General features: G+C 36.9%; 3 protein-coding genes across 3 annotated transcripts; 1 reads left to right on the top strand and 2 right to left on the bottom strand.

Moving 5' to 3' along the window:
- Positions 1–3,555: 3,555 nt before the first annotated feature.
- Positions 3,556–3,981, bottom strand: LOC128736034 (putative uncharacterized transmembrane protein DDB_G0285049). The gene has a single exon (XM_053830519.1). The coding sequence runs from the start codon at positions 3,979–3,981 to the stop codon at positions 3,556–3,558; it is 426 nt and encodes a 141-aa protein (XP_053686494.1).
- An 8,467-nt stretch (positions 3,982–12,448) lies between these two features.
- Positions 12,449–13,361, bottom strand: LOC128737650 (DNA polymerase epsilon subunit 4). The gene is made up of 2 exons (XM_053832326.1): positions 12,919–13,361; positions 12,449–12,865 (listed from the first exon to the last, which is right to left on the bottom strand). The coding sequence occupies exons 1-2, from the start codon at positions 13,244–13,246 to the stop codon at positions 12,603–12,605; spliced, it is 591 nt and encodes a 196-aa protein (XP_053688301.1). The 5' UTR covers positions 13,247–13,361; the 3' UTR covers positions 12,449–12,602.
- Positions 13,362–23,090: 9,729 nt separating this feature from the next.
- Positions 23,091–23,704, top strand: LOC128737819 (uncharacterized). The gene is made up of 2 exons (XM_053832555.1): positions 23,091–23,202; positions 23,273–23,704. Exons 1-2 carry the CDS (start codon positions 23,159–23,161, stop codon positions 23,679–23,681), a joined length of 453 nt encoding a protein of 150 aa, XP_053688530.1. The 5' UTR covers positions 23,091–23,158; the 3' UTR covers positions 23,682–23,704.
- Positions 23,705–27,433: the final 3,729 nt, after the last annotated feature.

Here is a 27,433-nt window from a genome sequence, read left to right as displayed (position 1 = left end):
CCCCCCCTCTTAGTGGGGGAGGGGTCTCTAACCATCACTAAAACCTTTCCTGGCCCCAAAAACCTCTACATGCAAATTTTCACGCCGATTGGTTCAGTAGTTTTTGATTCTATAAGGAACACAGGACAGACAGACAGACAGACAGAAATCCTTCTTTATAGGTATAGACTAGCCGAATTGCTGCTGGGCCATGATTCTAAATGAAGTGCCGCTGTTTATTTTAAAAATTAATAAACTGTAATCATTTTATCCATTATAATAGGTTTTGATCTTAGGTAAATTAAGAAAAGCCATGTAATAAATGTAAATTACAAATAATTTGTACAGTGATAGATTACAATGCAAGTCATTGCGATCTGTTCAAAAATAAACAGTAACTGTTAATTTGCAGTTTGCGATTAGTGATTAGCGAAATTTCCACGATTATCGAACAAATTGTATCGGTTAGCGAATTAGCGAATTAGCGGTGCCCAACACTGTCAATACACAATTATAGCGGGTATGGAAAGAGTCAAAGTCTATCATTCTTCTTCCTCCTCATTAATACATCATCACCAACGCATTATGACGCTAGCGGTGTCCGCACGGACTCTTTTATCATTATCACAACCACCTTATCTCAGCCCTGTGCAGACTTAGCTCTAACTGCCCCACCTCGTGCTGCAAACGGAAACGGAAACGGAATTTGTTATCTTCAGTTTATAGTGGGGTCGCATGATGGGGTTTGTTCGACTCAGAAGCTGGTCGCTTTTCTGTGTGTCCGGAACACTTCCAGAACGTGTCCGAATATGACCAATGTGATCCTGAACACTATATATGATAACAAATGAACTAATTCGAACTAGTTTTGCAATTTCGAGTACCGACTTAGAGATGTCATAAGTCACATGCATGTTGTATTTTAGTTAAATTCAGAAACTGATCCCCGTAGAGGTATCTGGAACATTCACGGACATGTTTAGATGTGATCAATGACGTCTTGAACACTTTATACGACTACCAATAGTCTAGATTTGCAAACCCGTGTACCTATAGTTGTCACATGATGAGTTTGTTGTGATTCAAGGGGCTTCTATGTTCAATGGCAGTTGTTGCAGTCGAATCGGTCCAGGCATTTCCACAAAAAACAGACGCTTTTTGATATATTTTCACTACTGTGACTGTTATGCGTTTATTTGTAATATGGGACTGACATAGCTTGATATTTTTTTCAAAACTTTGGGAACAAACATAACTGTTTTGTTTGAAATATTGAAAGAATAGATAATTTAGAGATGATTCCCAGGGTTTTCTCAAAAGTGGTGGAAAGTCACATGGGACTGTTATGCGTTTATGGTCAGCGCATGTCATTTTCATTTCTGTGTAATCATTAATCGCAATTACAATCATTACCATCTTTCGGAAAAATAACTATACATTGATTAGCACACAAAAGCTTCTGCTTTCAAGCCTAAACGAAAATTAAAAAAATTGTGTAACAGATTTTTTCTGAAATGATTTTTTTTTGCTTTTACCACCTGGCCACATAGTATTGTAGGAGAAATAGTAGGCATAGCATAGAATACAAGAATATAAAAAAGGTGACATTGATTGTAAAACGGATCATTAGCCTTTCAGAAGCGCACGAATAAACACTGATTTTAGTAATTTCCCAGAATTTGGATATTCGCCTTCAATTTTCAGAAGTGGGATGATTCTTCGTGAGCGCCCGAAACGGTCGATAATGCAGCAAAATTTTTCAACAAGCGAAGGATTATTGGCAACAGAAAATTCGTCGAATCATTCAACCATTGATGAAGCTTTGGAATCGGAACAAGGTCGTCAACATGGAATTAGAACTACAAGCAGTTTTTGTGAGGAAACCAGGGCCGTTGGTGCAGCTGCTGGTATGACTGTTGGAGCAGTCAGAGGTGGAACTGGCGTTGTAGGAGCAGCAAATTATGAAATTGACGCAACTGTGGGAGCAGTAAGATACGAAAAGTCGAATAAAATAACGAATTCTGGAGCTTCCAGTATATCAGGAAGAATTGGTGGTGCAGTAACTGAAGAAAGACCAATTGAAATGTTTGAGCCAAGAAGGAGAATTTCACGTGTTTTTCTTCACCCCGAGGACGTCCGAAACCTGATTCCTGAGTTCGATCCGGCAAAGATAACAACGACGAAATGGATCCAGAAAATCGAGCGAATGCAAGAAATTTATAATTGGGAATCCAAAGAAGTTTTTCACTACGCCACAATGCGACTGGGATCAGTGCCAAAATTGTGGTTTGAAGGAGTAGAAGAAGCAATTGAAGATTGGACCGACTTCAAATTAAAGATTGGACAAGCGTTTCCAGCCAGATTGGATGAAGCCGATGTTCATTGTCTCCTGATAAATAGGTACAAACTTTCAAGCGAATCTTACGAAAATTTTGCCTACGATGTCATCACGAAAGCAAGATTGGTGGACTTAAGTGAAACTGCAATTATGAAGTGTAGTATCCGTCAGTGTAAGTCACTGTTAACCGAACCTTTCGGACGACAGAGCAACAACAACCGATAAAGTCTACGTTCGTCCAAAAACTGACTTTTTGCTTAGAGCATAATATAACATGCCCCAGTATGCGTAAGTCTCATATTGAACGATTTCTTGATTTCTCTCTGTTTCCCTCATCGTTCGTACGATGAATTCTCGCAACACATGCGAGAGACTTTCAGTTACACTGAAGCAAATAATTCAGTTTCATCAGATTTATTTTTACGTTGATTCATCTAACTCGGTACATTCCCTACATTCACCCTCTTTTCTACTCCATTGAAAAATTATCTTAAAAAGTTTCATTATCATCATCGTTGTCATTTTCGTCATCATCGCTATAATTTACGTCATCACCATCATTATTCTCGTTATTAACGGGAAACTAGCAGTCATTACGTTTTCGTCAGAGAGCTCAATTTCGGAAGCAGTTTTTGGACCCAAAAGCGGAGTTCTGATTGTAAAATCTAAATACTGCATTCTTCTTGCCAAACTGAACACAGCGAATAGATTTTCATGAACAGAATTTTTGTTTCAAACAAAAAAACTGCTTTTGAAATTGGCAGAATCGATGACTGCTAATTTCACCTTAACATCATTATATTTGTCATTACTATCATTTTTGTCATACCTATCATTTTCATAATTAGTTATCATCATTTTCGTCATTTCCATCTTTCTCGTCATTTTCATCATCATCTTCATCGTATTCGTCATCACCTTCGTTATATTCGTCATTGTAATAAATTTGTTTCCATTACAATTTTCATCATTACCATCGATTTTGTCATTGCCATCTTAATTTCCGTAGTTTCCATCATTATTCCCATTTTTATTTTCATCGTTTCCATCATCGTTTTCGTCATTTCCATCAGCATTTTCATCATGACCATTTTCATTTTCGTTATCATCATCATTTTCCTCATTATTTTGATTTTTGTCAATTCCTTCGTTATTTTCGTCACTACCAACATCGTTTTTTGACATTACCATCATAATTTTTTCATCACCATCTTTAATTTCATCATTCTCGTCACCACCTACATCGTATTCATCACCTTTAATTCGTCATTATCATCTTCGTTACCATTAAAATTCTGGTCTTTACCGTTTCCGTTTTTGTCGTTTCCATCTTCATTTTCGTCATTATCATCATCATTTCCGTCACTACCATCATTATTTTCATCATCATTTTCGTCATTTCTATCATCATTTTCGTTAACACATTTTATCGTATTCGTCATCCCCTTCATCATCTTCGTAAATATAATCATCATTTTCGTCATTTCAATCATCATATTCGACATCGCCTTCATCGTATTCGTCATCACTTTCATTATATTCGTCATTATCAACTTTATTCTCGTCATTATCATTTCCGTCATTTCCATAATCATTTGCAACATTTTCGTTTCCATTACAATTTTCGTTATTACCATCATTACCATATTCATCATCTCCATCATTTTCATAATTATCATAATCATTTTCAACATTCCATTATAATTTTCATTTCCTTTATCGCCATTTACATTTCTATTTTCGATATCATCGTTTTCGCTACAAACTCATGCCACAATGTGTTGTGAAAATCAAGCTTTAGTTGCCAATATCTAAATTACACTGTATTTCGTCCTTTTCATTTCGATACTCAGAAAAAACTGGCAAAAAGACGCACACAACCAAGAAAGTTCCTCTCAATGGAGCTATCGCACACAAGCGATTCAAACGCACACGAGCGATTTTCAACAGCCCTCCCAGAGGCGTTCAATATACGCATACCAACGTATTTCAATAAAGTAAGACGCGCCCAAGCGAATTACTATAAGTCCCGCTCAGACAGGGTTGCCACATGCACAGATTATTCTGTGTTTAACAGATATTTGAACGAAATCGCCTGTACAGAATCTGTATGCATAGAATACAGATTTTCGCCAAATTACACAGATTAAACAGATTTTTGAACTTTTACATGAGAGTGAAAGAGACGGAAATAGTCAGCAAAATGACTCTCTATCTCTTTCACTCTCATTGTTTTGCATTGGACAGATTTTTGCACAGATATTTTTCCTCACCGTACAGATTGTCAGATTTTTTCAACAAAAAATCAGAGGGGTTGTGTACAAGACACGACCGCATATATAAGTGACGCAGGACTACGTAAGTCTCTTTGTAGTGATAGTGGCATGTATTCATGCTTGTAATCATTCGATTCTTCATGTATACATGCTATATGCAACATATATACATGCTACATGCGTTGTATGTAACATTTAATTTATCAAAGTAGTAACATTGCATACGTTCAATTCTCAAAAAATTGTGATTTTGAAAACAATTTAATAAAATCAAGAACACAAACTATTGCTTTCCTGCTACCTTACTGAAATTAAAGATTGTTTTTATTATCCATGGTTTCCCACGTTGAAGGGATATCAACAGCACATATCTTTCCACTACACTTCTAATGAAACGGCAAGCATGCGTATTCATATAGAGTCGTATTATAACCGAACACTACAGCTGTAGCACATTTTTCCAACAGAGATATCAAGTTCGCCGAGGTTTAATCGTCTCGCAGTAAAGAATTTGCGATCTGTTGGGACAACGAACTTGTGTCATTTTTTCTGGCACACTTCCCTAACACAGACATCAAATTGGACTAGGTTTAATCGCGTTCGTAAGAAATCTGTTGGCACGAGGGGGCTTTGTTACTCTTTCTGGCGTACTTCCCAAGCAAGGACATCAAAATGGTCTAGGTTGAACCACGGTGTTAAGAAATCTTGTTGAAATGAGGAGACTTGGTCACTTGTTTTGGCTTACTTCCCAGGCACAGATATCAAATTGGTATAGGTTTAGATCATCATAAAGAATCTTCCAACCAATCACGAAGCGAGAATTCTGGTAAAACATAGGTTCATTAATTTCAATTTTTCAATAGTTCAACATCAAGAATCCATACTTTTCTTCATTTGGGTCAATTCTTAGAAGATTTTCTGATCGATTGGTGTAAGAATATTGAAAATCGATCGGAAAACCGCTGAGCTATTAGCGCTCAAAACCTTTCATTTTTCGTGACGCTCGCATTTTTCGATTTTTTGGAATGACACCCTATCTCAAAACTTGCCGTAAGACGTAGTCCTACGTCAAAACACAGAATTATATGTGGCATCCCTGCGCTCAGAGGAGATATCGCACTCAAGCGATTCAAACGCACACGAGCGTTTTTAATAGCCCTCCCAGAGGCGTTCAATCTACGCATACCAGCGTATTTCAATAAATTATTCTGCCTTCTCAGAGGCGCACGAAGCATGCGTAAACAAACCAAACAGACGCGCACAAACGTCTTTCGTTCCGTTTCAAACAGGCGTTTGCCAGACGCCACCAATTATTCACTGAATAATTTAACCAGAAACTATACTCACTCTTTGGGAGCATTTTCCTTCTGCGCCAATGTAGTATCCGTCAGTGTAAGTCACTGTTAACCGAACCTTTCGGACGACAGAGCAACAACAACCGATAAAGTCTACGTTCGTCCAAAAACTGACTTTTTGCTTAGAGCATAATATAACATGCCCCAGTATGCGTAAGTCTCATATTGAACGATTTCTTGATTTCTCTCTGTTTCCCTCCAAAGTAAATTGATATATACCAGGTATATGACAATGCGAGCTGTCATATGCACTTTGCACTAACACATCTACACTAGTTCTGAGATTTCGAGCATTTTGTATGGAAAATTAGTTAATTTTTTTAAAAAATCGTTGGATACGCAAGATTTGTCTTTTTTTTCTTACAGCTTTTATGTTTATGCTTAGAACATTATTTCTAGTATGTATTTTCATGAATACAATGAAGTGCAACATTCCAAATTGCAAGCGGAAATTTTTTCGTCAAAGCGGTATCAAGATGTCTCAAAGAAATGTCGTTATATCGCTTTCCTACAAGTAGTAAAACAAAAAAGATTTTTTTTAAAATGCTCGGACATGATTGTTCAATAAGCAGCATGAGCAACATTGTTATCCGCCCGCGATATTTTTCGTCTGATTTCTGGTAAGCTTTTAAAGTGTTAATTATCTTCTAAGACCGTTTTGTAGCAATCTAAGATTACTTTTTATGGTTTTCTACGTAGTGTTGAGACGGGTAAATTTATGATAAAAAGGTATCATCTTGGAACAGTGACTTCAACTTAAGGATTTTCAAGCAGTAGCACAAGCATCTATTCGAATAAAACTATTTTTTAAAAGAAGACATTAAAGGCAGATATTCAAGAGCATCATGCAAGCAAAATGTTGGATGGAACGTGTTTTAATTCAAGCAACCGTATACCGCATTGATCGTGAAGTATTACATTAACATTAATTCATTTTTCAATTGCACATCGAAATAGTTAGTCACCCATGTTCTCAAATTTTTTACGCATAATAAAGAAGGCTACAAGTGCAAATGACTTTAAAATATATTCCTTACATTTCATTGTAAATGTTCAAATATTTCTCTGGAATAATATAACTGCATTCATTAATTACAATTAATTTAGTTTTAATTTTCATGCAAGTTCCACCATATTTCAGAACTATTTCTTCTTCTTTCTACACACACTAATGCAACCCTCGATGGTCACATACCTGGTATATATCAATTTACTTTGGTTTCCCTCATCGTTCGTACGATGAATTCTCGCAACACATGCGAGAGACTTTCAGTTACACTGAAGCAAATAATTCAGTTTCATCAGATTTATTTTTACGTTGATTCATCTAACTCGGTACATTCCCTACATGAAGTACATAATAAATGGCATTCCTGATCGTCAATTACAACTTGCCGTGAGTACTGCAGGACATAAAACTGTTGGTGAACTACTGTCAGCCCTGTGTCGCTATGAAAGTCAATTGAAAATGAGACAAAATGAGATTTGGAAATCGTCGAAAAACCCGCAACCTCGTGAACAAGTCAGCAGAATCGTCTGTTTCAATTGTGGTGAAAGTGGACATGTGGCTAGAAGATGCCCAGCAGGATATAATGGCAATCAACAAACTATTAACCGGCCATACCGTGAAAATCAACAGAGTGTAAGATATACTTCAAACTCGAGCAGAAACATGATGTCAGCTGTCGAGCCAGAGGAATCCACACGTCATCCCGGAGGACAAACTGGAGCATACGGAAATGAAGATTATTCGAGAGGTAGAGTAGACTATCAAGGTAGGGTTAGCTTAGAAACAGTTTACTTTAATATTTTAGTTAGATTTTCAAACGTTTTTAAAAGTTGCAATACTCTTTTCGATACCGGTAGTCCAATTTGTTTAATTAAGAGTTCCTTTGTTCCATCTAATTATCACGTTACTGTTTTTAATAATTTCGATTATGTAGGTCTCAATAAGTCAAAAATTACCATTCTAGGATGTTTTGAAACTGAAATTGTAATTGACAATTTTATTTATGTTTTACAGTTTAAGATAGTTCCTGACTCTACAATGCTATAAAACGCTTTCATATATATCTACAAGGAATTGAATTTACAATTGTTACAGACTGTGTAGCTTTGAAGGAAACATTGAAAAAGAAAGATATAAATGCCAAAATTGCACGCTGGGAAATATTTTTATCAGAATATAACTATGAAGTAGTTCACAGAAGTTCTACTGATATGAAACATGTTGATGCTTTATCACGAATGTCGACTATTTATTCAATAGAAGTAGAAAATGACGATTTTGAAAGAGCACTGATGGCATGCCAGTTACAGGATCAAGAAATAAGTTGTATTAAAACTAAACTAGGTCTACAAGAAGATAAACATTTTGAGTTAAGAAATGGAATTGTCTACAGAAAAGCAAAAAATAAGCACCTTCTATTTGTTGTTCCCAGAAACATGATTAATCAAATTTTAAAAATATACCATGATGATTTTGGACACTTTGGAACAGAGAAAGTATACGAACTAATAAATAATTCTTATTGGTTTCCTAGTATGAAGGAACAAATTTCCAATTATATCAAAAATTGTTTGAAATGTATAGTTTTTAATAAAAAAAATTTTAACAAAGATGGGTTTTTAAATATTGTTTAAAAAGGAGACGTTCCGTTTCATACTATTCACATAGATCATTTTGGACCGTTAACATTAGCGAATTCTGTTTCTGTTTCTGTTTCTGTTTGCAGCACAAGGTGGGGCAGTTAGAGCCAAGTCTGTCCAGGGCTGAGATAAGGTGGTTGTGATAATGTTAAAAGAATCCGTGCGGATTACGCTAGCTCCATAATGTATTGGTGATTATGGATTAATGGGCGGAAGAAGAGTGACAGAACTTGGCTTGATATAATTGTGTGCTTGGTCAATATAGCATAAGATGGCTTGTACTTATCTTGTTTTCTCCTTCCTTTGTTTGTTTCCTCATCTTGTTCGTAGTCAATCCTATTAAACCTGAAGCAGGCTCCACGCCGGTCGTCCTCTTTATCGTTGTCACCAGTGTGGTCATCTGTGGCTGGTCTCTTGCCTCCCCTCACGGCAACATTATTGTTGCCGTGAGAAGAAGCGATAGAGATCAGGCAGAAAAGAAAAGAAAAGAGGAATTTTTTAGTCAACATGTTGATTGCAATTTTCAAGTTAGTAATATCACGAGAATTCTATGTCTGTCCATCACCTATGCTACTACCGACTAACTACTCGCTAGGATGGACGCTACTCATCTCCCAAATACCCATGTCATCACGATTGACCCAGCGCTGTTCAACAACCTATGGTCATTAAAAGCCACAGCCGCTTCTTTATCTACCATCTTTGCAGTATTGTAGCTGTTGGCGTAAATTTTCGAATATTTTGTGCGGAATATTATTCAAGAGCAATATTATCGCTCAGAACTATCGAAAAACTACTTGAACTTCCGAAAAATAGAGCAGATGCGATATAATGGGGACTGGTACTCGCTCGTATTATTCCCGGTGGCATTAATTGCATATTTGTAGCGGTAGTCAACCGATTTGTCGGTATGCTCTTCAGACCGTGGTCAATTGAAATGATTCTGTAACTAAGAAGGGATGAGGTGGATCAAAAAGAACTTCACTTGGAGATATGTATATATGCCGTGTTAGGTCTTAAGTGCAAGCTGTCACTAAAGCAAGACTTAATAAGATGTTAACGACGTTGATAATTCTGTGAGGATGGTATTGAATCGAAAAAAAAATCCTCATACCACGGCCATATATTATGTACTATGACCCCATTTTAGGAAGTGGAAATGATTGAGGACAGCCCTTCGCTATCGCTTGAATCAGCCAGAGAATCGAATACCTGTTTTTACTTGAAGAAGTTTTAACTCTAAAAAGATTTAGTTAGAAATGGAATTTCAGTTGAAGTCTGCCAGCATTGGGCAATGGACAGAACAAGATATATATCGAGGCTATAAATCTTTTCGAGTGATCCACTAAGTCCGACCGCGACGACAGCCGCAAGAATGGAGAGGAGCAGGCCGCCGGTGAGTTGCCACCGTTCGACTTGATGGACTCTCCGACAGAGGCTCATCAGCATTAGGAAGGCCCTTGGGAGACAAACAGCGTCATACATGATCATTTTATGTTGTTAGTTGAATACCGTTAACGCGGTTAGTCACAAGACATGCAAATCATTCTAAGAAAAAAAAAAAAAAAAAAAAAAAAAAAAAATTATAATTACATCCAAAACAATACAATAGAGGTGACAGTAACAGCAACGATAGCAATACAGTGGAACCCCGCTCGTTTGAACGATTCCTCATGCAAACTAACGGGGTTAGTTTTTAATTTGAACAACTGGCAACTCTAAATATGCTGGAACTTGTGTGAACTGGTCGCCCTATTCTTTGTTATTGTTTTGGTGGTTTGATTCAGTTGGAAGTTGGAAGCAGCGAATATTTCATTCTTCTATCGGATTTCTATCATAATCGTTGGGAAAACGCAATGTGAAACAGATTAAACACGCTAGATCAGTACAAACAAATCGCGTTTATGCGCATTGTCTGCATAAGCAAATGACGTCATGTTAAGCATGACGTTTGAACCATTTTTAATTTGCACGTCGTGCAAACCAACGGGGTGCAAATTAAAAAGTGTTCAGATTAAAAACGGTCAAACGAACGGGGGTCCACGGTATTAGTAATAATAGTAATAGCATAGGAAACTGATACAGGAAACACAGCTACTGACTATAACTTCCTGCCCATTAATAATTGTAATTTGGCAGCATAGGTATAAGAAGAATTTCCGACTCATCATAGAACACTCAAACATATATTCATTCGTACCTATACACCCATGCACACTCATACATGCATACACATGTATACATGTATGTGTGTGTATATTTTTCAGTGCTGTGCTGTCCATAATCGCATAACAGCCACAAATTCTATGGCAATCTCATAGAAAATGTCTCGATTACGCAAATAAAGACATCACATCATTTTTGAACACTCGTTCGTTCTAACTAGCGATACATTTTAATTTTCATGAGTAAGTCAAAATCTCATGAATGGTGGGTAGGATTTGGTTTCAGTTTTCTAGAGAAATTTCTGTGCATACCAGCAATTCATCTAGGGAACCGAGTAAGCCCTCCCGGTGCTTCGGCCCAAACGGATTGAATTTAAAATCAAATCCGTTCGATTTCGCTCCATTCCGCTTTACGAGACACATGCTACACATAAAGCTAAATTATGCAATACTACATACTACACATATATCCAACTTAAACTATAAACATTCTACATGCGGAACTAAGAATTTTTAGGTCGTTTGGCCGAAGTACGCGTCAAACCACCTACCCATGGGAGGGGACCGTTAACATTAGCGAATTGTAAATATAAATATATTTTTGTAGTAGTGGATGCCTTTTCAAAATTTATTAAACTGTTTGCTTGTAAAACGACCAATACAAGTGAAGTTTTGAAATGCTTACGAATTTATTTCAATAATTACTCGGCACCTTCACAGATAGTGTCAGATAGAGGAAGCTGCTTTACGTCTAGAAGTTTCAAGGATTTTATAAATGAATTTTCAGTAAAACATATATTAACAGCATCTGCTTGTCCACAAGCAAATGGACAAGTTGAAAGATTCAATAGAGTGCTTAGACCCATATTAGCTAAAATAATTGATGGTAATCCTTCCAGGGGATTTGGTCCAATATTATTAGATACAGAGCATTTTATAAATAACACTTATTGTCGCTCGATTGCCAACACACCTTCTCTAGTTTTATTCGGGGTACGACAAAGAAACCGTAACACAGTAGAAAATATTTTCCAAAGAAATCCTGAGATAAGAGATTTAATAAAAATTAGAGAAAAAGCCATTGCAATAAACAAAGCCATTCAAAACTATAATAAAAAGCAATATGATGCGAAATGTAAATTGAATACAGTTTACCAAGAAGGAGATTTGGTTTATATTCCTCACCATGCTATTCCTGGAGGATCAACTAAATTACAAGCACAATTTAAAGGTCCATATATAATTAAAAAAGTACTTCCAAACAATCGTTATGTGATTAGTGATGTGGAAGGATGCCAGATTACTCGTATTCCATTCACTGGCATATTCGATCCAACAAATATGAAATTATGGAAACCACCAGATTTACAATAATGCACATCGAGGACGATGTATTTCGTCAGGATAGCCGAGCTGTAGGAGAAATAGTAGGCATAGCATAGAATACAAGAATATAAAAAAGGTGACATTGATTGTAAAACGGATCATTAGCCTTTCAGAAGCGCACGAATAAACACTGATTTTAGTAATTTTCCAGAATTTGGATATTCGCCTTCAGTATGTTATATCTATCATAAAAAAATTTGAATAGACAAATTCGTCTCGCTCAAACCGTCGCAGACATTATGAGAATATATTAAATTCAATTTAAAAAAATTGTGATAAAGCAAATCAATTAGTAATCTTTAGTTTATTTAGACCTTTGTACAAATGAGTTTAATACGAGCATTTCAAACCAATGAAGAAAAAGTTACTGATTTAGAGTATCGTTAACAATAAAATTTATAAAAACTACTTAGTATACAGTTCGTGAAGCAGGCTGCAAATCGCCTCATTCATATCATGTATTCATCATTCCTTCGAGAAACATCAGTGTGTCAATTGATTCGATGGTAGATTCCACATCTCGCTTATTGATAGTTTTTTTTCTCGCAGCTGTTGCATGTAAATATGCTTCTTTAATCACAGTTTGTACGAAAAGCTCAGCTGCTCTGGTAGTCAGGAAGATGGCATCCGCGGAAATAATGTGCACTTCCGGGTCAAACTTCATAATCTGTTTAACTTTGCTAAGTGGAAACTGCACTAAACGAGGTTCTTTGGACTCTGGAGAAAATATAATTTAAAAACATGATTTAGTCGCAATGTGTAAACTTTACCTTTTAAATTTATGTCTTCATTTAGTGCTTCCCGAACGATTGTCGTAATATCCTCTATTTCACGGTTTGCTGCAAGTGCGTTATCTGAATTCACTATTTTATCACGTTCTTCAGATTCTACTCCTTGAACAGTTGTATCATTTATTTCATGGTCGGCTGTCTGTGTGCTGCTGCTTGTACCCAAAACGCTTTCAGTCAATTTCAAACCTAATTTTACAGAATCACTACGTTCTTCATTCTTAGATTGGTTACTCAAATCTTCAGTACCAAAATCTATTTCTTCCGAATCAAAATTTCCTGAATTATTTCTGTTCCTTGTTGCTTCCATAACTAACGCAAACTCAATTAGTTTTCTTCTCAAAAATCCAAAAGTATTGTTAGATTGTAACACCGTTCACTTTACTAATTCGCGTTGACGAACGTAAGCTGCTGCCACCTCCAAAAGTTTACTTTAGGGGTGAAGCGGAATAGAAATTTCTAAAAGAGCGCAAGAGATCGAAACATTTTGGCAGATTTTCACCCACACGTACCTACGGGCATTTCTATGAGTGTGCAAGAGATCGTTTAATACCGTCAACGCGAATGGCAAATTGCGCCAGATTGCGCCTATAGACCAAATCAAGGTGACGTCATCTGGCAGATACTGGCGCCCTTGTTTACAAACAGACCGCAGAGTCCAAAAAAGTTTCAGCCGTTTAAACGGCAAGTTTGTTATTTAAACCGAGTTTAAACAGCATTAGGACTAAATTTAAAAGCCATTATGCCTGTAAAATGTTAAAACACACGCTACATTCGCTATAAACGGAAAGGAAAGTTTTCCAAAATGTAAACAAGGGCGCCAGTATCTGTCAATTGACGGTATGATGATTTGGTCTATAGACCAAATCATTATACCGTCAATTGACAGATAGTGGCGCCCTTGTTTACATTTTGGAAAATTTTCCTTTTCGTTTATAGCGAATATAGCGTGTGTTTTAACATAATGGCGTTTTAAATTCAGTCATAATGCTGTTTAAACAACAAACTTGCCGTTTAACAGCTGAAACTTTTTTATTCTCTGCGGTCTGTTTGTAAACAAGGGCGCCAGTATCTGCCAGATGACGTCACCTTGATTTGGTCTATTAGCGAACATCCAATTAACGAACCGCCCAATTAACGAACCACCAATTAACGAAACTTTGCTGTATTACAAATATAATTAATTACACTTTTGAAAGACTTGGTTGAAATCATAGATCGATATTTACAATATCGATCTTTTCCATATTCGATTTTTGACATTTTTGGAACACAGAGGGTATCATTCACAAAAGACGTCCGACGAACAGGAGGTGGGGCTTTGGAAAAACGGACGCAAATAGGCGAATTCGAGCAAAACTAAGAGCAACCGTTCGCTACCTGGTTGTGATTATTGGAACTACAAAAAAAGTGCAATTCCCAAAATGCTTGCTGGCACCTATATGGATCTCGACTTTAAATGTAATATTTTATTGAATTACCAACAGCGGGAATGATGAAAATGGATAATAAAGGTAAGAAAAAGCATTACCTTTCATTTGATATATATTGTTCCTGCTTCGGGAGATTATTAGAGCTTCGCAAGTGTATTTATGTTTACGAACTGATAGGCTATATGTTTGGTTCTTGGCGCAGATGATGCTAATCAAGAAAATTAATCCGTTAGCATTTGAAAACACATTGGAAAACGCTGAAGACTGAAAATAATTGGTGATTCTCTATCCAGGATATGTAAACTTTACAGCTGACTCTATGTACTTTTGTTTCATGCGGTACAAAATCAAACATTAACATTTTTCTGCCATAAAGTTAATTAATTCGAATATTTTCACTTACCTTAACGTAGATAAACAAATTTCTTCCAATATTTCGCTATCTAAAATTCTGACAATTGAAAGGGTTAATCAAAAACTGCATTTTATTTCAGTTTTTTCAAAAATGTATGGAGTTTGACAGCGATTTTACTTTTCATCACTTTTTTTATACAGCGCCTCTAAGCGGACGATAGTTTGTCAAAAACGCCTATGGGCTTCTAGGCCCAGACACAATGCATACGGATTTTACTACGTTGCGGAAATTTGACAGAAAACCCATGGAAAAACTGTCAAATTACCGCAACGTAGTAAAATCCGTATGCATTGTGTCTGGGTCTTCTGCGAGAGAGGTTTAACGCAGAGGGGTGGTGTGGCTGTCAAACTACATTGATATTGCTAACAGCTACCGTACGCACACTATGCCGCGTATATGTACAGGGGTGTAAAATTGTCAAAATTTTGCGGACTAAAGCCAATGAGATTTAAAAAGGTGTGGCAGATGAAGACATTTGATGGTATTAGTAGCGAAAAATCAGAAAACGACGTCAAACTACAAAAACAAACCGCGTCGGACAAAGGGGTTTGTTTTTGGAGTTTGACGTCACGCTTCATCGTGATTGGTCGATTTACGATTTCACTCACACCGTGATGAAATTTCTTCATTGCACTAACACCACTTACCCAACTTTGCCACACCTGTATATATCACATTGGACTAAAGCGGGGTACGCTGCTGAAAAGAAAACAGCTCAAGAAAAAATCTTGCTATTTACCGAAGAAATTTTGACAACTCCAATGCAAGCAACCACCTGTCATTTTTTCTTGTGGTAATAATTGCGCCGGATATTATTCCGTACGGAAAAGTGACGTTTTAATTCACCTGCATGTAAAACTGCGCCATCTGAACGTGAAATAATATTTCTTATGAAGTGCGTACTGCTTAAGAAATCGTAAACGAAATCGATTTCTTGAGCATTTCTTGTCCTATCTTTTTACCCATTACTTTTCAGCAGCGTACCCCGCTTAAACATCCATGGACGGCGACAACTTGGAACCAGCCACCCAGGTAACCAATAAGCATTTCCAATGCAATTTAAGTGCAAGCCAATAAGCATTTAAGTTGCCTTAAATGCTACTTAAATGCTATTTTGGCAAAATATGCGGCTACTTTACTGCTAGCCCTCTTATAGTGCTGGCAATGCTTATTTGCAGCTAGTTACCGACAAGAAGATTTTAAATCGAATTATGGATGCCAATTTACAACAGTTATGCAGTCAAAAGGCTGATAAACGGCAACCTGCAGTATAAAACGCCAGGGATGCTAATAAACGATTGATTTACTGCTTATACTAATGCTTATTGGTTACCTGGGCAGTATACCGAAAATAACAGCACAGAGAACAGACATCCAGGCTGGCATACCCAACCTGTGTAAATTTTTGTAACGGCCATTTCGAAATAACCCCTCGTTCACGTTAAAGTTACCCCTCGCATTTTTTAGTTTGGCGATTCGTTTGATGGCGGCGCCACCCGCAAGCATCTGTCAAAACTGAAAAGCATTTTTTTTTTATTCTTAATCTGATACGAGATAAACAAACGAGAAAACACAATCATAATATTGATTCAAAATTACTGGTTGTGTACAGATGCTGTCCCCGGTAATCTTATAAAATCTATGTTTGATGAGCCAGGTGTTGAACTCGTTGAGGACGATGAGGATTCTTGCTCACCGATATACCACAGAGAACAGACATCCAAGCGAAAGGTCCCCACTTGGATAAAACTTATGTCAAATTAGTTGGGAAACTATACCCAGGTAACCAATAAGCATTTCCAATGCAATTTAAGTGCAAGCCAATAAGCATTTAAGTTGCCTTAAATGCTACTTAAATGCTATTTTGGCAAAATATGCGGCTACTTTACTGCTAGCCCTCTTATAGTGCTGGCAATGCTTATTTGCAGCTAGTTACCGACAAGAAGATTTTAAATCGAATTATGGATGCCAATTTACAACAGTTATGCAGTCAAAAGGCTGATAAACAGCAACCTGCAGTATAAAACGCCAGGGATGCTAATAAACGATTGATTTACTGCTTATACTAATGCTTATTGGTTACCTGGGTAGTGATGGTGTCGCTAAAGGCGCATGAAATTCTACACTAAACTCACAACAGCTAGCTTCTGGCGCTAGCATAACGCATATAGTTCAGATATACTAGCGCCAGAGGAGCCAAAGGTTGTCAGTGTGCAAATCAAATGAATCATTTAGTTGGGAAACTATAGTGGTGGTGTCACTAGCATATTAGGTGATTTTAATTTGAAATTTTATCCAAGAATTTCCAAAAAATTTGTTCCTGGATGGATGTCTGTTCTCTGTGGATATACAGCTTTTCCAACGGCCTCATGGGATCTTTCACTGAGTTCCACTGGTTTGCGATACACTTCATCGAGTTACGCAGTGGCTGATTCAGCAAGACTACCCACCGTAATTTCACTGAACAGCACATTGAATAATGTGTTGATTGACTCACTAAACTACAAATTTTAGGAAACATTGAACAACAACGCGCCAGTCGATTCACTTAACGATTTACCGAACCGAACAATATGAGGACACGCACGACTGCAAAACAACTTAATGTTCACTTCGATTTGACATACTCTAATCATTATACAATTCCAATGTGAAATTGACATGAAAACGATTTAATGTGAACTTTCTGTTACGGTTTTGTGTTATCTGGGTATCTATGTCTTACTGGTTGCGAAATTGAATGATTTGTTTGAAGAAACCAGTTTAAAATCAAGCAAAGCAAAGCCATGGGTGTAAATGTCCTTCAGAACTTGACCCTTCTTTATCGACAGACTTCGCAGCCGGTTACTAGAGTACAGGAAAATTCCGGGCTAGGGCAAAGATCCTATTAACTCTGTAGCGACACCGATCAGTCAAGATTCGAACATACTGACTGGCTTGTTAGGGTAGCATTGTACCCCGAGACTAACAGCCATTTTAAAATCAGTTCTGCTCAAAAAATCTGTACACGATGTTTTCATTGCTTTCCTATACAGCAAAGTTTCGTTAATTGGTGGTTCGTTAATTGGGCGGTTCGTTAATTGGGTGTTCGCTAATTGGGCTATGTGACAACTTGAATGTCAAAATTGTATGGAATTTTCGAGTTTAGAAATTTCTAACAACTGTCAGTCGGCCCAATTAGCGAATCTGCTGGAGTGCAGTCGTGGCCCAATTAACGAATTCAGGCTGTATTCTATAAAGTAATTTAGTAGATTAAAATACACTCTGAAAATTGTTTATCGCTATGATGCATATGGATGATAACTAGCACAGCGTTAACAAACAGTTGAATTAAATTCCGAAGACGTGTCGATTTCTTTATGATCACTTCCAGCTCAAAACGCTAAAAAAAGCCAGTTTTTACTCGACTATTTTTGATTGGAATTGGAATTTGAATGTGAAAATAGTTTCTTTCTAAACCCAGGTCTAAACCTAATATTTGACGAGCAGCATTCCAAAAGGTCCAATGTGCAAATGAGAGATTCTCTTTGCGACTCGTCTCTTAAGGCCCAGACACAATGCATACGGATTTTACTACGTTGCGGAAATTTGACAGAAAACCCATGAAAAAACTGTCAAATTGCCGCAACGTAGTAAAATCCGTATGCATTGTGTTTGGGGCTTTACGGTTATTACGGCGGCATAAATGCACTTGAATGCGTCTATTTTGCATGAAACGGTTACTGGTGTTATTGGAAAGCCTATCCTTTAGAATAATTGGGTTGAAATGTATTTATGCCGCCGTAATAAGCATAAGAGAAGAAACGCAAAGAGAATCTCTCATTTGCACATTGGACCTTTTGACATATTGGTCGAGATTTCCAGGTTTATCTGTAAGTAAACAATAAAAAGGTTTGACAAAACGAGCCTTTTTTTAAAAAGGAGGTACTACCACTAATCGTACCACTAATGGAGGTATCAATCGGCACCAAATTTAAGATTTTTGCTTTCTGACCTAAAAAGAACAGTCTGACAAAATTTGGTTCAAATCCGTGAAAGTCGATTACACGGTTATCGGATACTTTGCATGTGTTGACTCCAATAGATAATTTTGATATTTCACATCTGAATAACTTGAGAACGGCTGGGCCTAAGAAACAGTTTATATAAGAATTTAGTTCAAAGTGATGCGTATAAAATTTGACTCTGTCAGTTTTATGAAAATTACAAATTCAAATACAAATCAAAAATAATATTGTCAATTGCAAGGAAAATTGTACCATCGAAAGTGCGATATCGCTCATAAAAGTGCTATTTTGCATTAAATCGTTTCGGTATCTTCGGCGCACTTATTGCTTGGAAGATAACGAAAAAGTGCGCCGAAGATACCGAAACGATTTAATGCAAAATAGCACTTTTATGAGCGATATCGCACTTTGGAAGGTACAATTTTCCTTGCAATTGGGTTGTTTAACGGTATATGGGTTTTAATGGCATATGATGTAGATTGGCATAAAAAATAAGAAAACATAAACTATTTAGTTTTTTTTTATTGTATAAACGTCAAAAAAAATTTTTTTAATGTTTAATATGTCAGGTCAATATTTAAGACCACATGCCATCAAAAAACCATTCGCGACATTCACTGCTTGTTTGCCTGATAGTTTGTGACAACATTACATTCAACATCAACTATAGTCCGCCGCGTTTGCGAAAGCTTTTGACATTTCTTGATGTCACAGTGATGAAATAATGTCCCTGTTGAAATCATCTTACGTGTCTTCTGCATGTTTTTCAACGTAACTCACGAACGTCATTATATAAACGCAAGTGTCTTTTAATAAAAATTTAAAATAATGTTTTTTAAAATATCGAAGCTGTAGACAATTCAAATGCAAAAATAAATTTTGTTATATGTTCCTGGAAGTGTTCTGCGTGCATAAATGTGTCTAAATGAGACATTTCTCATGCACTAAACAACCCAATTGACAATATTTTAACTGAAAATGCCTATGTCAAATGACATATAAGATGATATAACAAAGGTTCCTTTCACCACTAGGTGGATTAAATCGGGTTTTATCTTCATGTTATGGTTATTTTTTCCGGGTATACTCATCGGCCCTAGTGATAGTGAGGGGGTGTTATAAGATAAGATACCCCCCCAGATAACACAAAATCGTAATAGAAAGTTCACATTAAATCGTTTTCATGTCAATTTCATATTGGAGTTGTATAATGATTAGAGTATGTCAAATCGAAGTGAACAATAAGTTGTTTTGCAGTCGTGCGTGTCTTCATATACAATTCATGACTGTGAATTATAAAGCAGGATAGACAATTGCAATGTTTGATTATATCTATATCATATATTCAGGAGTATTTAGTTGCGTGTTATAAAAACTGCGCAAAATAGAATTACAAATAGTTGTCAAAATTTTCACACGTATATCGCCTCCACTTTGGTACATATATGCTCTTATATGGCGTGAAATATAACTTTTTCGTTCAGATATGATTTCGTATATCTCAGTTGCAATCGAGATATATAAACCAAATGGTTTACTGGGCCATCGGCAGGCAACCATGTTTTCGCCGCCAACATCTCGCGTGTGCGAAAATGAAATAGCACTTCGCCACTGCGTTTTACTCAACTGCCAGCGGTCTGATTTGGGCCGGCTGTCAAATTTTAAGTTCACTGTCACTCATTGCAGCTCGATTTAGAGATGCCAATCGGGTGGTTAAGATGAATGGACGAAAATGGTTGAAGGGGTTGGAGTTTCTTTCACTGAGAAAACTTTTCATATAGTTTCTATATGTTTCACACATAGATTTTTTCCATGTGCCCAGTAAATGAACTTTATGTGCCAAACTGTTTAAAATTAGCACATACTATTCATATGCATATAATTTTCATGTGTACTTCTGGGCGGATTGTATTTATATGTGGCACATAATAATCATAAGGATTTTCATATGGAAGTTTTCCATTAGTTATTGCCCTTTGCATTGAAAGTTGGATTTTGAGCACACTTGTTCAGTCACACATTTTGTAGGCGAGAAAAGTTGCCAAAATTTCGTGGTAAAAACCCATGAATCTTGGATGCTTACGTAGAGTTGTTATCGACGCTACGAATAATATAAAAATAGTTTCTAAATACATAATTCCACGCATAATTCATAATTTGAACAAATATGCAGCATATATGAAATAAATGAAAAATTAAATACTATTTGCTTTTCCTACAACTGCGCCTACAACTACAACTGGCGCCACTGCTAAATCAAATGTCAGCTCAGATGGGAGAGTTGTAATGATGGGAAATGCCGATCAAAATCCATAACGATTATTGATAAAGTTTTCTTATCGTTAATAATTAATAACGATTATATGACAGTATAAGCAAAAATACGTAAGAAATAGAAAAAAAATGTTAAAATAATAACAAGCCAAGAAGAAGATTTCATTTTAAACCCTCCAATTTTCGATACTTTTCCGTGACGATAAAGTTTGATGGTATTATCGATATAAGATTACTAGCGATATTATCAGTAGCACACTTTTAATCACCAGTTTTGAAGGTTGCACTTTATAACTGTGCAGTCCAATTGAGTGCGAAGAGCGCAATATGTGCGGATTATTTTGAGTGTTAAACACCGAGAAATACCGGACGTCTTTTGTGAACGACAACTATAATAAATGAGTAATCCCTCGATGGGGCACCCCTCTATAGCAGTAAGTAGCAGATGGGGCAGATGGCAAAATTATATCAACATCGCCACATTTGTAAAGCTCTCATTGAGTGACAGGACAGCTGGTTTTAATGTTTATAAATATACTTTTGTATTTGCACTGCCCAATAAAAAATCCCCCCTACTTTTCCCCCGATTTAGTAGGTTCGCGTCGGCTGGATCGCCCGATTTTGGACCCGACGAATCGGCCGATTGTTGCAACGACGCTTATGGGAGTTTAACAGGGCGATCTACCGATTCGTCGGTATGTTTAATCGATCGACTAAAACCGACTAAATTGGCTGTTTAGTCGGGTGATGAAATAAAGGTGTCTAATGGGACCAAATGAAATAGGTTGATTAATCGGGAGATAAAATTTGTCAATATATCGACGAAATAGGTGGATTAATTGGTGTATGTAGTTAACTTGCCTACCAAAGCCGATCGAATCGGTGGAGGAATCAGATGACGAAATACGTAAATCATACGAAATAGGTGGATTAATCGATGGAGAAAATTTTGTAACCTACGGAACCATACGAAATAGGTCGATTATTCGGGACATAAAATCTATCAATACAGACAAAATAGGTGGATCAATTTGAGCATTATATTGAAGTCTATAGAACCAAACCTAATTCTAATAAAAATGCTCCTAATAATGCCCTGAAAGTGGCCCTCTTCAACAACTCCTCCTGCCTCAGGAACAGAGATGCCCACCGTGCGGGATCGCTCGACCAGTTTAAAAGCGACTTTCGACTTCTGAGAATTAGCGACCAGCGGCCCAAGACCGAGTTGAACGAAGAAGACTGCTTGAAATAGCACGAGCGACGTCGGCGCGATGACAACCTGTAACGATCAGAAGGTAATTAATTGGAATCGAAAAAAGATGTTCATTGAAGAAATTTCTCTCTTCTGCGGAACATACACGAACACTTATATTGACTCCTATAGTTTAATTTCACTAACCTGCTCATCCTTCATGAAGCCAATCGATCAATTTCCTCCGCAGAACCAATCCGTTCCCATCGTGACAAAGGAGATGAACTTGTCGCAGGAGCTTTTCGATTCCATGCCTTATTGACGGCGACGCAGATCCGGACGGAGTTCCTTTAAGGAAGATATAAACCGAGTCAAGAGCAGCTTGTTACTGGACCTAACCTCTATTTCCGTTGTGTGGCTCCACAATCCGATAGGAAAAAATTGTCGCACGATAATTTTCAGTGCGAAATTCCAACTAAAATAGCGATAATAAGTTACAAATTCAATGCAGCTGTCTTTTTATGTAAAGGATACTTACCTAACTATTCAAATAAAGAACAAGTAAATTAGAAGTAAACTGGCCTTGTTCAAAAATCAATCAGACTTAGCTGTCAAAACATCATTCTGTACAGAGTAAACCGATCATCATCTGATTTAATCGTTACCCGACGGTAACAGATTAAGTATACCAATGCGTCGGGTGACGGAGACAACCACCCAACGCGATCCGACGAAGTCGGTTGATTAATTGGTTGATTTCTTCGGCATCCTATTTGGTCGATAGATGCGTAAAACAGCATCTGTCAAAATTTTCTATTGGGTGCTTTAGTTTAAAATATTACGAAAATTTACGCACGTTACGTTAACTGGAACTAATTAAAACTGAAATTCGAAACTCAATATGATAAAATTTTCACTTTGTCGGTGCTTACTCAAAGTTCGAGTGTAAGTATTTTGAAGACAATAGTCTTTTTTTTTGCAAAAATCAGTAATCTATTTCTGAAACACCTAACAGGGGCCAACTTGCTCAGCAGTCTATGTGTAGTACAAAAGCTTTTATCAAAAAACCCGATATAAAACCTAAGGACGAACCCGAAATAGTAAAGGATGAATCTATCAAGTACTTTGGCAGTTCGGCAGCAAGTTGGAAGGCTGAGAATACCCGGAGTGGTTTGGTAAATGACGATTCACCATGGTACCAACCTTATGTCGTATTAGCCAGTGTAGCAGTGTTTTTAATTTATTTTTGTATTTTACGTGAAGAAAACGATATAGATCGAGATTTGGAGCGGTCTTTGTATGACCGTATGCCTTGGTTAGAACATAAACAATTAATTCTGAGCTATCATCTTAATAAGGAAAATGGTTTAAGCACAATAGATATTGAGCAAAGGATGAAAGAGCTGGGTATAGAAATAAAATAGTTCTTTTTGCTGTTACTGCAGTAAATAGCATATAGTAAGAACATGTCTGCTGAATGATGATGACAATCAAATAATAATGCTCCTAGTAAGATGCGAACAGATGTAGCGTATAGATGAAGGCATTCAACTATAGAATCACCACGGACCGTCAGTGATGGTCGCATGCATTTTCAATGAGCGCATTCACACACGTCCGGAACGTCAAGGCACTCATGTGAATGCGCTCATAGATCATTTTGCCGTCAAATCACACCACTTGGTGGTTTGTTTACATGTTTTTTGTGGTGTTGGTTGACATTTGAGTAATGCCGAATTGCCGATGGAAGCACATCTGACCATTAGCGATCAGCATCGACAACGTATCGTAACGGAACGCCAGTCATGGTCGCTTGCATTTTCAATTGATCATTACACGGGAGCTCCTAACGTGCCACCCCGTTGGTTTTTCCCCAGTTAGAACCGGAACCGTTCAAACATTACGTAACGCAGCAGGGGGTGGGGGTGTCTTGAAACTCTCTCTTTCCGTTCTTGAAATTATCTCTTTCCGTTCTTGATCCTTGATACAAATAGTCCAAAGCTACACTCAAAATATTCTGCACATAACTTATGGTAAATTTCCATATGAAATTCCAGATGATTATCATGTGCCGCATATAAGCACAATTCGCCTATAGAAATACACATAAAATGTGTATGTATGTGCAATTATACACATATGTATGTATGTGCATGTATGTATGTGCAATTATACACATAAAAAATATATGCATATGAATATTGCACTTGGTAGCAATTTAACGAGTCCTACGCAAATTCTTTTTTTAATAATAATTATCCTGTAGTTACTAAATACATTGAAAATATGTTTGTCAAGCAAGGAGGAGTGCAGTGGGGAGGCAATAACGAAAAACTGATATTTCAAATTGCTAAATTGCAAACATGCGTGGTAAACGCAGAAAATAACCACGCTAATAATTTTCGCGTGGGACTCTAAATAGGTGGAAACTCCTCAATAGTATTTGCAAAAGTTTCGCGTACCCATAAATTATAACTGTTTGGTATATAAAGTTCATTGACTGGACACATTGCAAAAATCTATGTGTGGGACACATAGAAACTATACGAAAAATTTTCTCAGTGTAGTGGAGAAAGTTAGTGGAGAGAAATGAAAGTCTTTTTTGAAAGATAAACCAGTATAACAAATTTCCTTTTCGGCTGGTCTGCGAAAACTAAACAATGTTTACATGTTTTCACTCAACCTAGAGTGACTATATACAGAGTGGCGCCAAGTCATCCCAAATGTATGCAATGCGGTTTATCCTACTGTTTTACCTGACTCACTGCGAATATGCGTATTATTGAAATAAAATGTAACCATACGTTTTATTCGTTTATAACGCATGTGCAGTTAATATCGATAACAAACGATTTTTAATAAGTTGTGCTTTTGTTATTGCATTTAATTTGTAAAAAGTTGCACGAATAACAATTCAGTTGTACAACACAATTATTGCGTACTACTGGCGCATGAAATATAACGTTTAAGCACGTTATTTTTAGTGATCAAAATTAACGATATTTTCGATACAAGGGCGATATTTTTCGAAACCTTTCGAACCAACACGATCCCGCGAACACAACGCATATTCGCAGTGAGTCAGGTAACACAGTAGGTTTTTCTTTCTCTTTCCTGCATACGCGTTGGATAGGTTGTCTGCTCGATTGGAATGACACTGACAGATAATTATCATTCCAATTTTGACATTGTCGCCACTCTGTATATAGTCACTCTAACTCAACCCACAAACAACCGTAATGGCTTCCATTGGTCTTGCCAGCGTTGCTGATATTGTTCAGGGTTTTGCGTGAGAAAAAAAGGGAAGTATTTTTGCTTTTGTCAACACTCACGCGTTGACAGTACGGCACGAGATTTCCTGTAAGTGCGAGCAGCCTACGAAATCTCTTTCAACGCTGGCAAGGCCAATAGTAACCACAGTAACTGCTCTTGTATTGAATGTTAAAACCGTACTGTGCCCTTCAGAAAGCTGTACCCATCAGCCGTCATTATCACTCGTGGAAAGCTGGATACTCATTCTAATTGCGAGCTGTCAATCGCAATAAATTGATATGAATAATTGACAGGACAGCTCGCTGCTGCTGTTACCTGACTCATAACGCACCCCTATTTCCGAATTTCTAAAATCTCTCATGCTTTTATTTTTGGAGTAAACATGTAATTTCTTATGTTATATAGTTAATATTTGTATGTTCTATTCAAATTTATGTTCAATTAAACGAAAAACCACAAAGTTAGCGAGTTACGAGACACTCCTCCGTATATAATGTATATTCGTTATGAGTCAGGTAACACAGTGGAATTTTTGCATTTTTCGCGTTTTTGATGTAATTTGCAATACGGAAGTCTCTGCACTGATAAAAATAGACACGGCGTTACCAAGAGATCTTACACATGAATTTCAACCACAGAGAACAGATTAACAGGCTCGAAGGAAATAATCGATTTTTTGTGTGTAAAATCTGTCGGTAGCGCCCTCCAGAAATAGTTTGCCAAACGCATCAAAAAATATCCATGTACCTTTATCAATATTTCTTTGTGCTGGAGTTAGATAGCAGCGATGGCAGCGACATCAAGATATAGTTTGCCACTTACTGCTCGAGGGGTCCTCTATTGAAGGATTACACGCAGATTACATAAAAACCTTTTACACACTTTTTGGCGATTACCTGGTAGTCTGTTCTCTGTGTTTCAACGTCCAAATATTGATAATCTTGTTTCATTTGTCAATCAATCATCAAAAGCGTTTCCCTTCGATTTAACGTGAATTGAAATATTTCATATGGGAAACACGTTACACAACCATGTTTTTCCAACCAACCTTCAATCAACATGGTAGTAACTGCTATCGCACTGCAAATCCACGTGTTTTACCATTAGATCGTATTCTGTTGCAATCCACATGAAATTAAGGTGTAAGTTTTTATAAATATTTCACTGGTTTGACACGTTTAATCAAAGCGTAACTCTTATGAAATGTAATTCGATTTGAAATTCATGTGGCTTTCACGATGAGTTGATGTGAATATCAGGTCATCTGAAAGTGTTTTAATCATGGTTTTAACATTGAATATGATTCATGTGTTATTCCTATGAAACTGTAGTGATTAGCACCAAGAGAATATCTATTTGATCTGCACATTGAACGCACGTGTATAGTTTTTTCCAGGGGGCTGATATGACGTCACATTTTCGTTGCTCCCATGAAAAAGGCGGCAAACACAAATCGATTTCACAAAACGAATTTAACTAACCATTTCCATTCATTTTGATCGAGCTTTTGACAGCTCCCATATGAAACCTGTATCGTCCGATGACCATAGTTTATCTATTCACTGTGTTGTCTGAAGTGAGCTGAGAAGAAAAGTGGTTTAATTTTCAGCTATCGTCTTATCCCAAAAAATTTTTTTAAATTAAAAAAATGCTATTGTCAATTGCAAGGAAAACTGTACCATCTAAAGTGCGATATCGCTCATAAAAGTGCTATTTTGCATTAAATCGTTTTGGTATCTTCGGCGAACTTTTTCGTTATCTTCCAAGCAATAAGTGCGCCGAACATACCGAAACGATTTAATGCAAAATAGCACTTTTATTAGCGATATCGCACTTTGGGTGGTAAAATTTTCCTTGCAATTGACAATATTTTTATTACCTTCATTCGTCAAAGTTGAAAAAG

Source organism: Sabethes cyaneus, chromosome 2, assembly GCF_943734655.1.
Source record: "Sabethes cyaneus chromosome 2, idSabCyanKW18_F2, whole genome shotgun sequence".
In the NCBI taxonomy this organism is placed as follows: Eukaryota; Metazoa; Arthropoda; class Insecta; order Diptera; family Culicidae; genus Sabethes; species Sabethes cyaneus.
This window is presented reverse-complemented; position numbering and strand designations above follow the sequence as displayed.

Bases quoted from the DNA above. Each gene is read 5' to 3' on its own strand.
- LOC128737650 (XM_053832326.1), bottom strand. From the start codon at position 13,246: ATGGAAGCAACAAGGAACAGAAATAATTCAGGAAATTTTGATTCGGAA. The intron at 12,866-12,918 runs GTAAAGTTTACA...TATTTTCTCCAG, and splicing joins TGAAGACATAAATTTAAAAG to AGTCCAAAGAACCTCGTTTA.
- LOC128736034 (XM_053830519.1), bottom strand. From the start codon at position 3,981: ATGATGGAGATGATGAATATGGTAATGATGGTAATAACGAAAATTGTA.
- LOC128737819 (XM_053832555.1), top strand. From the start codon at position 23,159: ATGATAAAATTTTCACTTTGTCGGTGCTTACTCAAAGTTCGAGT. The intron at 23,203-23,272 runs GTAAGTATTTTG...AACACCTAACAG, and splicing joins TGCTTACTCAAAGTTCGAGT to GGGCCAACTTGCTCAGCAGT.